A 14,590-nucleotide genomic window follows, 5' to 3' on the forward strand; every position below is an offset into this window, starting at 1 on the left:
ATAAAAAATAAAAAATTTCACCGTCTGCTTTCGATAGTACACCAAATTGTTCTTTGCTTTGTGCTTATACTCTGAGTTCTTGATTGGCAAAGTCTTGCTAAGACACCGTTGTGGTGGTGTTTTTTCAGGCATGAACAAGAATTGATAGATGCAGCTACACAAACACAACCACTTCCTGCCGACGACAACGAGCTGTTTTGAGACTTGAGTATTAGTGTGCTTGTTTCTGCATTTTGTAGGCTGTTTGATGTGGTCACCGCTTGTTTAGGTTTCAGGTTTTAGGATAAAAATTGGTGTTGATTTCTAGGAGACACATTTGCCATTTTTTTTTGTTTTTGAAGTTTTTCATGTTTGGTTGATATAGATGATGGTGATGAATTTTTTGGGTAAAATACTGTTTACTACCCTTATGTTTCGTGGTTTTCAACATTTAGTACATCAAGTTTTTTTCGTCCCAGAGTCATACCTAAAGTGTTAATTTTGGAACAATCTTATACATCCGTTAGTCAAACTGTTAATTCTCCTGTTAAGTGATGACGTAACTCCCATGTAGACAATGATTGGGCACCACGTGTCATTAAAAATATTAAAATAATTAATTAAATAAAAGTTATAAAAAAAAATTAAAAAAAAACATCCCTTCTCCCCCCTCCCCCCGCACCCCCAACCCAAAAGAAGAAGAAGGAGGAGGAAAAAAAAAACCGAATCTGCAACCCAGAAGAAGAAGAAGAAGGAAAAAAAATCGAATCTGCAACCCAGAAGAAGAGGAGGAAGAAGAAGGAGGAAGAAGAAGAAGATGAGAAAGAAAAAAATCGAATCTGTAACCTAGAAGAAGAAGAGGAAGAAGGAGGAAGAAGAAGAAGAAGAAGAAGGAAAAAAAAAAATCTGCAACCCAGAAGGAGGAAGAAGAAGAAGGAAGAAGGAGAAGAAGGAAAAAAAAATTTGCAACCCAGAAGGAGGACGAAGAAGAAGAAAAAAAAAAACCGAATCTGCAACCCAGAAGAAGAAGAAGGAGGAGGAAGAAAACAGCAGCCCAAACACAGTTCCTCCCCCCCCCCCCCCCTCGCCCAACGACTGTGAACGCGAACCCAGACCATGAACTCCATATTTTTGGGATTTTCAGTGTGGGTGATGGGAAGATGGGCATTTGGGGAAGATGAAGGTTTTTTTTTTTTTTTTTTTTTTAATTTTAATTTTTTGTATAAATTTTTATTATATTTATTTATTTATTTTATAAATAATTTATTTTTAATTTCCATGTGAATGACACGTGGCGCCCAATCATTGTCCACATGGGTGCCACATCATAGTTAACGGGAGAATTAACAGTTTGACTAACAGATGTATGAGACTGTCCCAAAATTAATACTTTAGGTATGACTCTAGGACGAAAAAAACTTGATGTACTAAATGTTGAAAACTACGAAACATGAGGGTAGTAAACAGTCTTTTACCCTAAAATTTGTGTTAAGTTTGATAATAGATGTTGAATTAATTTGTAACCTTTCAACGTATCAAAATAAAAAAGGAAAATTTTAAGTTCGAATCTCGTAGATGTCGAATTCGACACTAAATTACGCTGCGCATTATGTGGCTTAGTCGAATTCCCTCTCATTTTAGTGTAAAATATCGATTTACTAAGAGGAAAAAAAAAAATTAAACGAATTGATTTGTTAAGCATATTGGCCCATTGGGGAAGTAGGTGCCACGTGTACGAATAAAATTCAAGCGGAGAATTTAAGCGGGACTGGAATCCAACGGTGGAAAAATAGCTTTGAATCAAAGCCGAACCTCTGGCGTGCTTGTTCCGCGTCCGTCCGATATAAAACCCGCAAGTCCTTCACCTTCTTCAGTACTACTGTTCTCCGCGGAATTCAAACCCTTCCCTCTCCTCCAAACCCCTAAATCAAGTCACATTCTGCAGCTCTCTTGCTATGGTAAGCAATCTCTCTCTTCTCTCTAGGCAGTTCGCTCGCTAGGGTTTTGTTCTGATCGAAAACGATCATTGTTGTATTTGATTACAGGCTCTTCCGAATCAGCCAACTGTAGATTACCCTAGCTTCAAGCTTGTCATCGTCGGCGATGGTGGAACAGGTACACGTTTTTCGCTTTTCTCTTTGTTAAGCTTCAATATCGTCTTTTTCCTTTTTTTGTTCATTCTGATATAAGATTTTGTCAAATCCTAACTTTTGCTGTATTTGGTTGGGTGCAGGGAAGACCACTTTCGTGAAACGCCATCTGACCGGAGAGTTTGAAAAGAAATATGAACGTAAGGAAATTAAATTCCTTTTATTATCTCTGCGTGATTGCCAGTGACTTTTGGGTTTTTTTGTGTGTGAAATTTGGAATTTTACTGTGTGGCTTGGCGAATTGCAGCAACGATCGGTGTTGAGGTTCATCCGTTGGACTTCTTCACAAATTTTGGGAAGATCAGGTTCTACTCCTGGGACACAGCTGGTCAGGAGAAGTTTGGTGGACTCCGAGATGGTTATTAGTATGTCGTCTTACCACAAACCTCTATTTTAATTGCATCCTGTTCATGATTAACTGTAATCTATATTTCATTGTAGTCATGCGATATTGTATTCATCTAATTTGCAATGTTGTGCGTTTTGTTAGTGCTTTTGATATATGTTATGCCTAACCATCGAATTCATCATGTTTCCCTTGCTTCTGTTACTTTGTTATTTTTCATAACGTGGGGAATTTTTAGCATATATTCTCCAAATTGATGGTATTATTTTCCTTTTCTTTATTTCGACACATTCTCTTTTTGCAACCTGGTTTGTTTGGAACATCATGTCGGTTAATTAGCTAGTTCCTAGGAATCTTGATACAAAGCCAAATCAAATCATCTAGGAATTATATACATCTTTATTCCTTGTACACCAAAGTACAGTACAGTTAATGGTTTTGTAGCCATTGTTTGTCTTTCATTGTCTAGTGTGTGGATCTGCCCTTATCTTTGAATCTTCTTTTCTCCACTGTTTGAATAGGTTGATGTCTATTGTTACTGCACTTAATACTTACATGAGCTGCTATTTTTCTTGATTTTCAGTATTCATGGACAGTGTGCCATCATCATGTTTGATGTTACTGCTCGTTTGACATACAAAAATGTCCCGACATGGCACCGCGATCTCTGCAGGTATGTTGTGATTTATTTACTGTTTTCTTAATATTCTGATTTTCCAGTGTTGTCTCCCTTCTACCCTTTTTTCTGTTTCCTTCAGGTGTTCCTCCTTTCCAGTTTTCTTAACTTGAAGATCTTCTAAGTTCTAACCACCTTCTCTATTGTCGTCCAGGGTTTGTGAGAACATACCTATTGTTCTGTGCGGAAACAAGGTAGATGTGAAAAATAGGCAGGTGAAAGCAAAGCAGGTTACCTTTCACAGGAAGAAGAATCTCCAGTACTATGAGATTTCTGCCAAGAGCAATTACAACTTTGAGAAACCTTTCTTATACCTGGCCAGGAAGCTTGCAGGGTAATTTATACATCATTTATTTCAATGAATTTGCCATATTCCTTTATGGTTTGGATCGTTTCCTCTCCCTGCGTTGTTTAACTTTCTCATGTGCTGAAATACGTTCCGTTGGTCCCTGCAGAAACAATGATCTTCACTTTGTTGAATCTCCTGCTCTTGCTCCTCCGGAGGTTCATATTGACATGGCTGTACAAGCAAAGTAAGTGATAGACCCCCACTTCGATTCAAAAAATTTTAACAAAAGGTTTCATGATCAACCCTAATATGATTAACAAACATGGGATTTTTCAAAAGCAATTGTTAGGACGGTTTGGTGCGATAGCACATCATTGATGTTCTAGTTTTGATGAGAAATTCTTGCTAACACAAACTGGTGTGGTGGTGTTAACAGGCATGAACAAGAATTGAAAGATGCAGCTGCACAACCACTTCCTGATGACGATGATGATCTGATTGATTCGTGATCTACTATATGATTCTCCATTTTGTAGTAGAGGAAAAGGCAGTGTGGTGTACTTTTGAATATGTTATCAATGTGACCTAAACTATATAACTTTTTGCAAGTTAAGTTGGACATTTTATGCTGATTTCGCAGGGATTATTGTAGAAATGTTGAGGATTAAAAAAATGTCAAAGTTCTTTTTTCTCCCTTTATACATAGTAGTTTAACTTCTCATTCAATAGAATAGACCAAAAATGAACTTCTTATCGGTACATTTTCTTTACAGAAATCTTCATGAGTTACCAGCAAATACAAGCAAAGCTTTATGGAATTGACTTTGTGATGTTGTTAAAAATTTCAGAATTATAACATTGATTAAACAGAAAATAAGAGAAGTTGCTAAAAAAAAGAGGAACACTTAGAAATTAATATATATTGCTAAATGTGTGGCTGTAAGACGTTTTTGTCACACTTTTTGACTTTTTAGCAATAGTTATGCCAGCAACAGCCACATTGGCTCTATGTTGCCCTTTTATCTTATGGTAATGAAAGAAGATGAGCTGATGTTTTTAATACAAGCAAATTCTTCTTTGAAGTAATCTAAAATATTGGGATGAAATTCGCAGTTGCGTGCACCGAGGAATCACATTCACTCTAACCAACACCCACGTCTGCAACTGCAAGAAGGTAAGATGATTTTTGTCAAAAGAACCAATATTCAGCCAATTACCCAGTTGATGTACAATGACTTGATTAGAAATTAATTTGTGCACAGGATCTGAATCAAGTTTCATTTATTCTGTTAAGCTCGTTGCAGTCTTATCCGTTTCGTGCTCGCACAACCATTAAGGATAATATTACCCCGAAACTACTTAGCCTGATTTCGGAGGCTAGAGAGATTTTGAGAAGACATTAACCAAACTAACATTTCTGCCCTAATTAAAACCTAGTTTTGCGGTATTTTTTCAATTGTCTTTTTTCTCTTGACTGACCTGAAAACAAGTCCATGATGACTGTCTACCATGATGTCGATGTCGATGAGGGGATGGACGTAGAAAATAGAGAGGCTATAGCAATCACGACTTGCCTGTTGCTTGACCTACAAGGAATAAGTCTTGCAACTACAAGTTCAATTATGCGATGAGTACTACATGCAAATTCAATTATGCGATGAGTACTACATGCATCAACGACTGAACTATCACAATTAAAGCGGAGCTACTGTTATGCTAGATTGTGTTCTAGCTTAGTGAAAAAACTTAGAATTGTAGAAATTTAGTTCTAGTTTAGCCCGCCCCATCTTTGAAAAGAATTAGTCTACTCCACCTAAATCTGACAAATAAAATTCATTGGGTTGTTAATAGATACCTAATGAGTTCAACGTATAATGGTGGCTATAGATAGTTATGGTGACGATATTGTTAGTGGTGATAATGGTGTAATAGACCTTCTATGGAGATATAAAAATAATTTTAACAAAAATTAAAAATTAAATAAAAAACTATGGCCTACCCTTATGAAATTTCCTGGCTCTACTCTTGAGCGTGATCTTTCAAATAATTTATAAAGCAGGAATAGCATAATCTTTCAAATAATTTATTGAGCAGGCCAATTTGGACCACTCTCCTCAATAATATGTTTATATAACTGGATCTCATGGATCGCTCTTCACTCACCTCAAGCACTAAATACATAGTCAATACAACCTTATGGATAACCCCGTGAAGGTTTTTTCACTTCTCAGATTTCTAAGCATTGCTATAACAATTAGCATTTGCTTATGCAATGGAATTCTCATCAGTGCGCCTTGCAAAGAATATGAGAGAGAAGCACTTCTGGTGTTCAAGCAAGACCTCAAGGATCCTTCAAACCCGCTTTTATTGCGGGTTGGTGGCGAAAGAGACTGTTGTAACTGGACTGGAGTTGTCTGTGATAAAAAAACCGGCCATGTCCGAGAGCTCCACCTCGGAAGTTATTATTCAGATGAGGAATTTTCGAGTGAGAGTTTGTCTAGGTACAAGATTTTGGGTGGTAAGTTAAATCTTTCCCTACTCAATTTAAAGCATCTTAGCTACTTGGACCTACACAACAATGATTTTGACGGCATAGAAATTAATTCCTAGCTTCTTAGGTTCTTTGAAAAGTTTAAGATATCTCAACCTTTTGGAAGCGGGGATTTGGAGGTACAATTCCTCCTCAACTAGGAAACCTCTCGAGTCTTCGTGCTCTTGGTCTGTTTGATAATGATTTTGTAGTTGAGAACCTTCAATGGATTTCTAGCCTCTCTCTTTTGCAACACCTGAACATTGCTGCTATAGATCTTAGCAAAGTATCACATTGGTTGCAGGGTAAAAGCACACTCTCCTCTCTGCTGGTAGAACTACATATGTCTGAATGTTTTTTGCATCTGCTACCAGGTGGAATTTCAAACATGACTAGTCTTAGAGTTCTTAATCTCGATTAGAACTCTATCAGTTCTACCATTCCTAACTGGTTGTAAACTTTTAGATATCTCGAAACACTAGTTCATTCCAAAAATAACTTTCATGGCGAAATTTCGAGTTCCATTGGAAACTTGAAAGCCCTTGTCAATCTTGACATATATATCTGACAATCAACTTGATGGGAAAGTCCCAAACTCATTGGGAAACCTCTGTAAGCTGATGGTTCTAGATTTGTCAAAAAACAATTTCAGCGGAGGCGTTTCAGAAATATTTGAAAGCTTGTCTAGGTGCAATCCAGGTCGCATGGTGTTATTGGCTCTATCAGATAATAATCTTTCAGGTCATCTGTCATACCAGCTTGGTAACTTCAAAAATTTACGCTTGCTTGACTTTTCGTGTAATTTAATATTAGGTTCGATTCCAGTGTCCTTGGGAAATCTGTCATGCTTAGAACATTTGAACATTTATAACAATCAATTAGAGGGTGTTGTCTCTGAAGTTCATTTCACTAATCTGACAAGATTGAGAGACTTTTACGTTAGCCAAAATTTGCTGACTCTAAAAACTAGTCCGGATTGGCTTCCTCCCTTCCAACTATCCACCTTGTTTCTAAATTCTTGGCATCTGGAGCCATCAGAGTTGCCTGCATGGCTTCAAACTCAAACGCAACTCCTTGCTCTTAACATGTCGAATACAGCAATTTTAGGAACCATTCCAACTTGGTTTTGAACTTTTCTTCTGTTGGATTACTATTTGTGGATCTCTCATACAATCAATTGTACAACAAGGTTCCAAATATTTTTGTTGCAAATATAGATTCCAGCTGTACATCAGTAATTAACCTAGGTTCTAACTAGTTCAATGGTTCATTACCTCTGTTTTCTTCCAATGTGTCTTCACTAGATCTTTCCAATTCATCGTTTTTTGGAACTTTGTTTCATTTCTTGTGTGACAAGACTGATGGGTCAAAACAACTTCAAATTCTTCGTCTTCACGACAATTCTCTCACAGGAAAAATTCCTGGCCGTTTGGACAATTTGTAAAACTTGGAACTTCTCAACTTAGAAAACAACAATTTGAGTGGGAACATTCCAGCATCCATTGGGCACTAATGACTCCTCCGATCGTTGCACTTGCATAATAATCGCTTATGTGGAGAAGTATCTACTTCCCTATGAAAATGTGTGTCCTTGTTCCTTCTTGACCTTCACAATAATCAGTTTGTTGGAAGCTTACCAACATGGATTGGTAAAAGCCTTTCACGTTTGGGAGTCCAGCCTCCGTTCGAACATGCTTCGTGGCAACATTCCTCATGAACTGTGTAGTCTCTGAAAGCTCTAGATCCTGAACCTCGTGGACAACAACCTCTCTGGAGCAATACCAACATGTTTCAACAATTTCACGGCCATGACAAATTTTTCAAACTCGGGAGGTCCCATTTTGTTCTACACTGATTCACTTGGCGGTTATGGTTTTTTCGAGGATGACTACATACAGAATGCAATCTTGGTGAGGAAAGGTAGAAAAATGAAGTATACCAATAAGCTTGCTTTGGTGACAAGCCTGGACCTTTCAGACAATGTTATACTGGAATATCCTTGAAAAGCTGACCAGCCTCATCTGCTTGCAATCACTCAACTTATCAAACAATCGTTTGGTTGGAAAAATCCCTTCAAGGATTGGTGATATGAAATGGTTAGAATCTCTTGATTTTTTGATCAACCATCTTACTGGTCAGATTTCTCCAAGCATGTCAAAGTTAACGTTTCCAAGTTACTTGAACTTGTCCGATAACAATCTGTTAGGACAGATTTTGGTAAGCTTCAGAGTTTTGATCCATCCAGTTTCCTTGGAAATAAACTTTGTGGACCTCCACTGGAGGAATGCAGCACAAACCATGTTGGAAGTTTAGGTTCACCAGGCGATAAGAAAGAGGGAGCAATTGTTCATTTACTTGAAGACGGTTGGTTCGATATGAGTTTGGGACTAGGGTTTGCATTTGGTTTTTGGGGTATTCTTGGCTCGTTATTGTTGAACATCCCATGGAGCACTAGGTTTTGTCGATTCCAAAATAACATTGTGAACAAGCTTTATGCCATCATTCAAGAGAAAGTTATAAGGACGCCTGCAGAGGAAAAGTGCAATGCTATAACTAACTTGACTACGTCCATGTTTGCGAAAGTTTTATGCTATTATTGTTGAATTTTGTTAATTATTAGATATAAACTGTACCAATACTTGTGTTTGTGTATTCGAGTCGAGTAATCTCCTTGCTCATTTCAAATAAATACACAATTACAATGATCATATTTCATATAAACAACTGCATAACAGTAGTCTGATTACAAAATGCTCATTATCTAAAGAAAAAGGAAAATTGTTCGATCAGAACTGAAAATCCATGACAGCATTTTCTAGTCATCAACTCTTTAACAGCAATGCTTGAGCAATTTTCTGAAGGAACCTCGTACATTATTAGAACTGCAAAAGAAAGCTCAACTGTCCTCAAGATCAATGTGACAAATCCGAATTTCGAACGCTCGACTGTAACATCTAGTCCGCTTAAAAACGCATGTAAAAAGAATTTGCAGTAGTTAATAGTGAACTTTTTGGGAGACAAAAGAATGTAAAATGTATCTTCAGGTTTTCATACTCCCTAGTAGCAAAATTTACCAGTGATACGGCACCCCACATACATCAAGAAAAAGAAATGCAAAATATAATGTTACAAACTAAAATGGCAGCTGGGATGGCGTACCACGTATATCACACTATCCCGCAGTATACGTTCATGAGACTGCCATCTAAAGAGGTTTTTCGCGCCCACATCGAACCTATTTCATTACTCGAATCATAAACATCATGCAAACTGCCAAAATTTCAATGGGATACAAAGCAGGTCTATTTGTACAACAAGCCGAGCCCTCAAAATTTAACCTTATACTGCATGATCTAGTTAACGGAGGATTGAGAATTATATACAAAGAAATGTGCGCATTACCTTGTCAACGAATGATAATACGTAGTTGGGACAAATGCTTGTCGATCTGAATTGATTCTTTTATCTGAGCTCCAAAACCAGCAATCAGTGTCTTATCATCATCTAATAACATGTGAAATTCCTTGAAAATTTCCAACAAATCCCATGACCACATCCAAGTATAGAAACAGACTAACAGTACATAGTGCAATCAAGTTCGATTCAATGCTTCTTTTACAAATGAGATCACCACACATTGCTTTAATCACTTACACAAATCCTAATTCAATCAATAGTTCACAACAGTTCACATGTGCCTACAATTAAGTGTTAGATATCACTTGTCTCAATAAGTAACTGAGCATACCTCCTCGTTCCGAGAAAGCTCTTGGCAGAAAGTAGTTTAGTTCTTTCCTTCCACTTCTCTCTACTTGTGGGAATTACCTCTTGTAGCCAACCGTCCACTTATATTGTTTTAACTTTCAAATATATGACAATTTCAAAACATCAAAAGCTTCGATTAATAGCATCAGAAATTATTGTTTCAAAATAAAAATAGCATACCATCAAAAACTTCAATTAATAGCATCACAAATATTTCACATGATAATTTCATGTCATAATCAAAACAGAAACATCAACGCCTTCAGATTACTATCATCAAAGTACATAAACTAATACGGAAATAAATGCATGCCAAACAGGGGTTTTAAACAGTAAATTCAAAGCCATTTAGGTTGTCGTACTAATGCACAAGGTACTGACGGATAAGGAGTATTGAATAAACAGATGGATATGGAACATGTAAAACGTTCCAGAGTTCAAAAGATAAAACAGAAAGAAAAAAACAGAAAATTTACTGGGCAAATTCAAAAACTGCATGGAGATGGTGCTAAACTAACATAGCTTTTTAAGTCAAGCAATATAATACGTCCTATATTTCTACTGTAAAAATGAAAAATTGATAGAAAATATAGAGATATATCATATAGAGCAAAAGATAAAGGTAAACTGCATCAAGCAAACTGGGAACCTTTCAAAGTTCATGTTCTGCTTTGTACAAGATGTGTTCCAGTTCCCAGCAGAGCCGAAACAAACCACCTCTAAAAAACAGAGGAAACCATTGTACCACTTGCTAGTGACATAGTCATACACCAAGAAAATTGGAAATAGATAGTCCCACTGTACACGCTAAGATGATAAATCCCAGGATCATCTTGGCCTTTGGAAGCAAGGTAAGCCAAGCAAGGCTCCAACCTTGGCCCTGAAAATGCAGGGATTCGAAATAAGAATCATGAAATGGAACTCTGTATGCATTCACATGGTAACAAGGAAACCAAGCACAATTCGACAAGTAAAAAGATAATATGGCATCACAACACACTTCATATTCCATGTGTAATGCAGAATGAACCAATCTTCCACATACTTAATGATAGCATCTCACTCAACTAATCATTAATGATAGAACAGAAATATGGTGATCCTTGTTCCCGGAACAGAAACTTGGTTTTTCATTTTACCTTGTAAAAAATCTAGAGTTCAGACAGAGAAGTCCTTAATATAAACCAAAACCATATGGAGACAAGTGTTCATCCTTGTCATCATCATAGAACGAAACAAACGTAAATGGGTCCCAAGAGACTAGATCATGGATAGGTACAAATCCTCTCTGGTTTAATACTCACAAAATACTGCACATAAGAGCTACAAAGCACAAACCTTCCAAAAGGGACAAAAAAGGGTACAAGTATTCACTTCCTTATAAGACAAAGTACATAGCTTCCTAATTACAAATTTTACATACTTATATAACTGGACATTGGAAACTAAAATAATCACAACAAAATGTAGCAATATATCCTTGTTTCTTACAATGGAGAAAAAACAGGTAACGAGATTATTAAAAACAGATGAAAAGACAGGACCACGGTAAACCTGGAATATTCACTTCTACAAAATCAAGTACATAACTTCCAAAGTACAAATTTCCCAAGTTTAAATCAGTACAGATTGAACAATCAAGATAAGCAGGATAAATTGTAGCAATTATTTCTCTGATTCTTACAAAGTATGAAAGGCACTAAAGCTACTGAACATCGTAAGATCAAAAGTTATCTAATATTGAAGTTTTGTTCCTGCAGAAAGTAAGTTCCTTACTTCCATCAAATGTTCATCATTTGAAATGTGAAGTGAAATACGGAGATTTGTCAATAACGCTTCTTGTTCCCAGCTTAAGGACCCAGAAGCATGCATTGCCACCAGAGTACTGCGATAAGCGTTCAACTCTAATCTATGGATTCCTGCTGCTACATCCTCTTTTAGAGGAAGGGAAAGATTTTCTTGTGCATCTTTACAGCAACAAAAGGACTCTGCATCACTAGAAAGGGTATCTGCATCTTGACTAGTACCTGCTACATTATGACCGAACAACTTATTTGAACTGCTACTAATAACACTACAACTACCAACAGAACATGCATCACTATCAGTATCATTAAGTTCTGAGCTTCTTTCAACAAAACAAGAAATAACACCATTTAACTTTTCCCTCTCCTTTTCAACACATCCAGTTGTGCGATTAATAAAGGATGTATGCATGTCTTTTTCACCCAGATTTTCTCGCGGGTAAGCAACAGCATCTACCTTTTTGAGCAAGTAAGATGGGGACCCAGAAAAAACGCGTTGATGCTCACACCCCTTCTCAATTGCCCTCATCTTTTGAGAATATCCCTCAACAGAAGAGCTATATGGAGAAGCTCTCTTCAAAGATCCAGATGAAACACTATGGGAATCCTGACAGCTGATGTTGTACAGAGAAGGTAAACGATTATTCCTGGCAGGTAGCTTTATTTTTGCATTCATTTGTCGGACTTGCAAGCTCATCCGATTGTCCGGACCCTGTCAAAAGGAATATTAGTAAGCAAACAAAATAAAAAGAAAGGCCTGAAACTGTTATCAATATATTCAACAAGCATAGAAATGATACAAATACATAAAACAAAGATGAGCCAGAAAGATGTTTACCTTTCCGATCCCAACCCATTTGTCATCATTCCATAATTGACGCGCCCTGATCCTATATTTGTGGACTCTAAACTCCTCAAAAGATCCAAGTACCCTAGCCAAGTAATAATTTTCATCCAAGACCTTTAGCACCGTGGCCATTTTCCAGAAACCAACATCAAACACCTCCGCAACATCACCAACTGCCCAAATCTCCATTCTTTGAACAGGCGGAGGGCAAGGCCTAATATCCTTCCTTGAGACTCTCTGCACAATTGCCTGACTGTCCTTGCCAGACCAATCATAGCTAACACTATATGTGTGCCCATTACCAGAGACAATCACAGCACAGCGCCATGCTCCCCCAGGCACCTCCTTTTGGCTAAGTACCTCCACTTTGCTTCCCTGCTTGAATCTCATGATGCCTACTATTACGTCAAAACCTGTAACAACCAAGAAATCAAATCTTCGAATCAGAAGCGAAGCCTAAGAGTTCCGTAAAATCAATAACTACACGAAAAAACGACGATGAATCAGCAGATAAACATTTGTAAAACTTAGAAAGGGGACAACTTTTCCAGATTGTAGTGAAACAGTTTACAAAACCGAATAATTTGGACTAGAGTAAATACAATCAATCAAAAGCCCCAACATATCAAACTGAACCAAGTTAATGAAAAGCCCCAAATTTTAATAGAAAATCAGAATCGGAGTTCTTAGGCAAGCAAATAACATCAAATCTTTCGCAAAACAATCCAAACGTACTCAATTTCACATAAAAAGTAAACGAACAAAGCATTGAGAGCGTAAATTCCAAACCCTAGAAATCAAAATTGAAACAGATTCGACTCACCTTGCTTGAAATTTTGCGAAATTCGATCAATTCACGAAAAATACTGCCCTAGATCCTCTGTGTTTCGGCTTCAATTGGAGATTTCCAGTCTGTAGGGTTGAGAATTGCGCACTTGGAATTGGGAGGAAATTTAGAAAGTTAGGGTTTGCAATTTTCTGTTTGTGTGAGAATATGAAGAAAATAAAGTTGTTTACGAATTTATATTTTGATTTTTTATTATTTTTTCCTTTTTGGCGTCCGCTTGAAGTTTTTGCCCTCGGCCAGAAGGGAGAGTGCGCAATGCGCATAACTGGGTAATTTTCACCTAATTTTTAGGAGATTATATCACTTTGATTTTTCTAATTTTTTTAAATTTATTTTTCACGAAGTTGGTGGATTTTTACTATTTTTTAATTAATGTTGATTTAGAAGTATTTGAGTGTTAACTTGCTTCTCAAGTGTCCAACATTTTTAAGCATCTTTTCCCAAACAAAAAAAAAGTGTCCAACAAATTTCTTTTAATGAAAATGACAATCTAAAAGCAGGACTTGGTGAACAAGTTTTGCGAGATGAAGTTCCTTTGGACTTGTTTGAGATTGTTTTTATAGAAAATATTTACGCTCACAAGCGGTTCTATTAAAACATTATTAGAAACAAATTGAAATTTTTATAAAAAATTCAAGTGTTCTTGTAACCGGAAAAACAAAAAATAGTTCGTATCCAATACACTAATAATATTTGAAATAAAATGTTATTCTTTTTTTTTTTTGGAAAATAAAGTTAATTATTCATAAAAATAGAAGTTAGGCATGCTTTTTTATATCAATTCAAGGGTGGTGGTGTGATAATAAAAAGTGTTGGTGTAATAAACCAAACATTAAAGAGTCTTTAAAAGTTTTTTTTAACTCTAGACGCGATAGTAGCTCACGCGCGCTTACATTATTTTTTTATCGTTGGTGCAAGTGAGTCTCACAATAATCAAAATCATTTGACATTACCAATATAGTCCGAAAAGTTACACTTTTTTTCCTTGACAAAATTAACTTAAAAATGACAACTAAGACAGAGAAAGAGTCAAACTAAAGCCGTTGAGATAATTAAAAAGGAAAATTAGAAGTCCAAGATGTAACAAAGACAACATTGTTACCCATCCGAGCCAACACATTTTCTGCATAATTAGTTTCATTAAACGCTAAACTTTCTCATCTCCCTATATTTATCTTATATATTTCATGACATTTCTTCCACATCTCTTCCGTCATCCTTCTTTCGCATTTCTTCATTACGGACCCATAGAGATTATTTGGCACGATGATCCTCTTCTAGCCTCCTCTAGCCTGCATCTTAGCTCCTTTCATTAAACAATTTGTGGTAAGCCACGATGATCCATATGTATCGAAA

At 36.6% G+C, this 14,590-nt stretch overlaps 3 protein-coding genes across 14 annotated transcripts; 2 read left to right on the forward strand and 1 right to left on the reverse strand.

The window, feature by feature from the left end:
- Positions 1-1,831: 1,831 nt before the first annotated feature.
- On the forward strand, positions 1,832-4,139 carry LOC126603259 (GTP-binding nuclear protein Ran1-like). 2 transcript variants are annotated; one of them, XM_050270046.1, is made up of 9 exons: positions 1,832-1,937; positions 2,025-2,094; positions 2,213-2,269; positions 2,377-2,494; positions 3,059-3,148; positions 3,306-3,485; positions 3,607-3,684; positions 3,877-3,970; positions 4,087-4,139. In XM_050270046.1, the coding sequence occupies exons 1-8, from the start codon at positions 1,935-1,937 to the stop codon at positions 3,947-3,949; spliced, it is 669 nt and encodes a 222-aa protein (XP_050126003.1). In that variant the 5' UTR covers positions 1,832-1,934; the 3' UTR covers positions 3,950-3,970; positions 4,087-4,139. The 2 variants fall into 2 exon arrangements, with proteins under 2 accessions (XP_050126003.1, XP_050126002.1); XM_050270045.1 differs by having other exon boundaries at positions 3,877-4,139.
- A 1,479-nt stretch (positions 4,140-5,618) lies between these two features.
- On the forward strand, positions 5,619-6,535 carry LOC126603263 (receptor-like protein EIX2). Its single transcript, XM_050270050.1, has 2 exons — positions 5,619-5,958; positions 6,275-6,535. Exons 1-2 carry the CDS (start codon positions 5,637-5,639, stop codon positions 6,277-6,279), a joined length of 327 nt encoding a protein of 108 aa, XP_050126007.1. The 5' UTR covers positions 5,619-5,636; the 3' UTR covers positions 6,280-6,535.
- Positions 6,536-8,609: 2,074 nt separating this feature from the next.
- LOC126603261 (uncharacterized) lies at positions 8,610-13,442 on the reverse strand. Of its 11 annotated transcripts, none has more exons than XR_007616220.1 (6): positions 13,211-13,442; positions 12,379-12,800; positions 11,512-12,252; positions 9,719-10,615; positions 9,373-9,436; positions 8,610-8,852 (listed from the first exon to the last, which is right to left on the reverse strand). XR_007616220.1 is itself a non-coding variant. In XM_050270048.1 (4 exons), the coding sequence occupies exons 2-4, from the start codon at positions 12,775-12,777 to the stop codon at positions 10,499-10,501; spliced, it is 1,257 nt and encodes a 418-aa protein (XP_050126005.1). In that variant the 5' UTR covers positions 12,778-12,800; positions 13,211-13,442; the 3' UTR covers positions 8,610-10,498. The 11 variants fall into 11 exon arrangements, 1 of the variants encoding a protein (XP_050126005.1); XR_007616218.1 differs by having other exon boundaries at positions 8,610-9,205; XR_007616219.1 differs by having other exon boundaries at positions 9,373-9,474.
- Positions 13,443-14,590: the final 1,148 nt, after the last annotated feature.

Source organism: Malus sylvestris, chromosome 15 (assembly GCF_916048215.2).
Source record: "Malus sylvestris chromosome 15, drMalSylv7.2, whole genome shotgun sequence".
Classification (NCBI taxonomy): domain Eukaryota; kingdom Viridiplantae; phylum Streptophyta; class Magnoliopsida; order Rosales; family Rosaceae; genus Malus; species Malus sylvestris.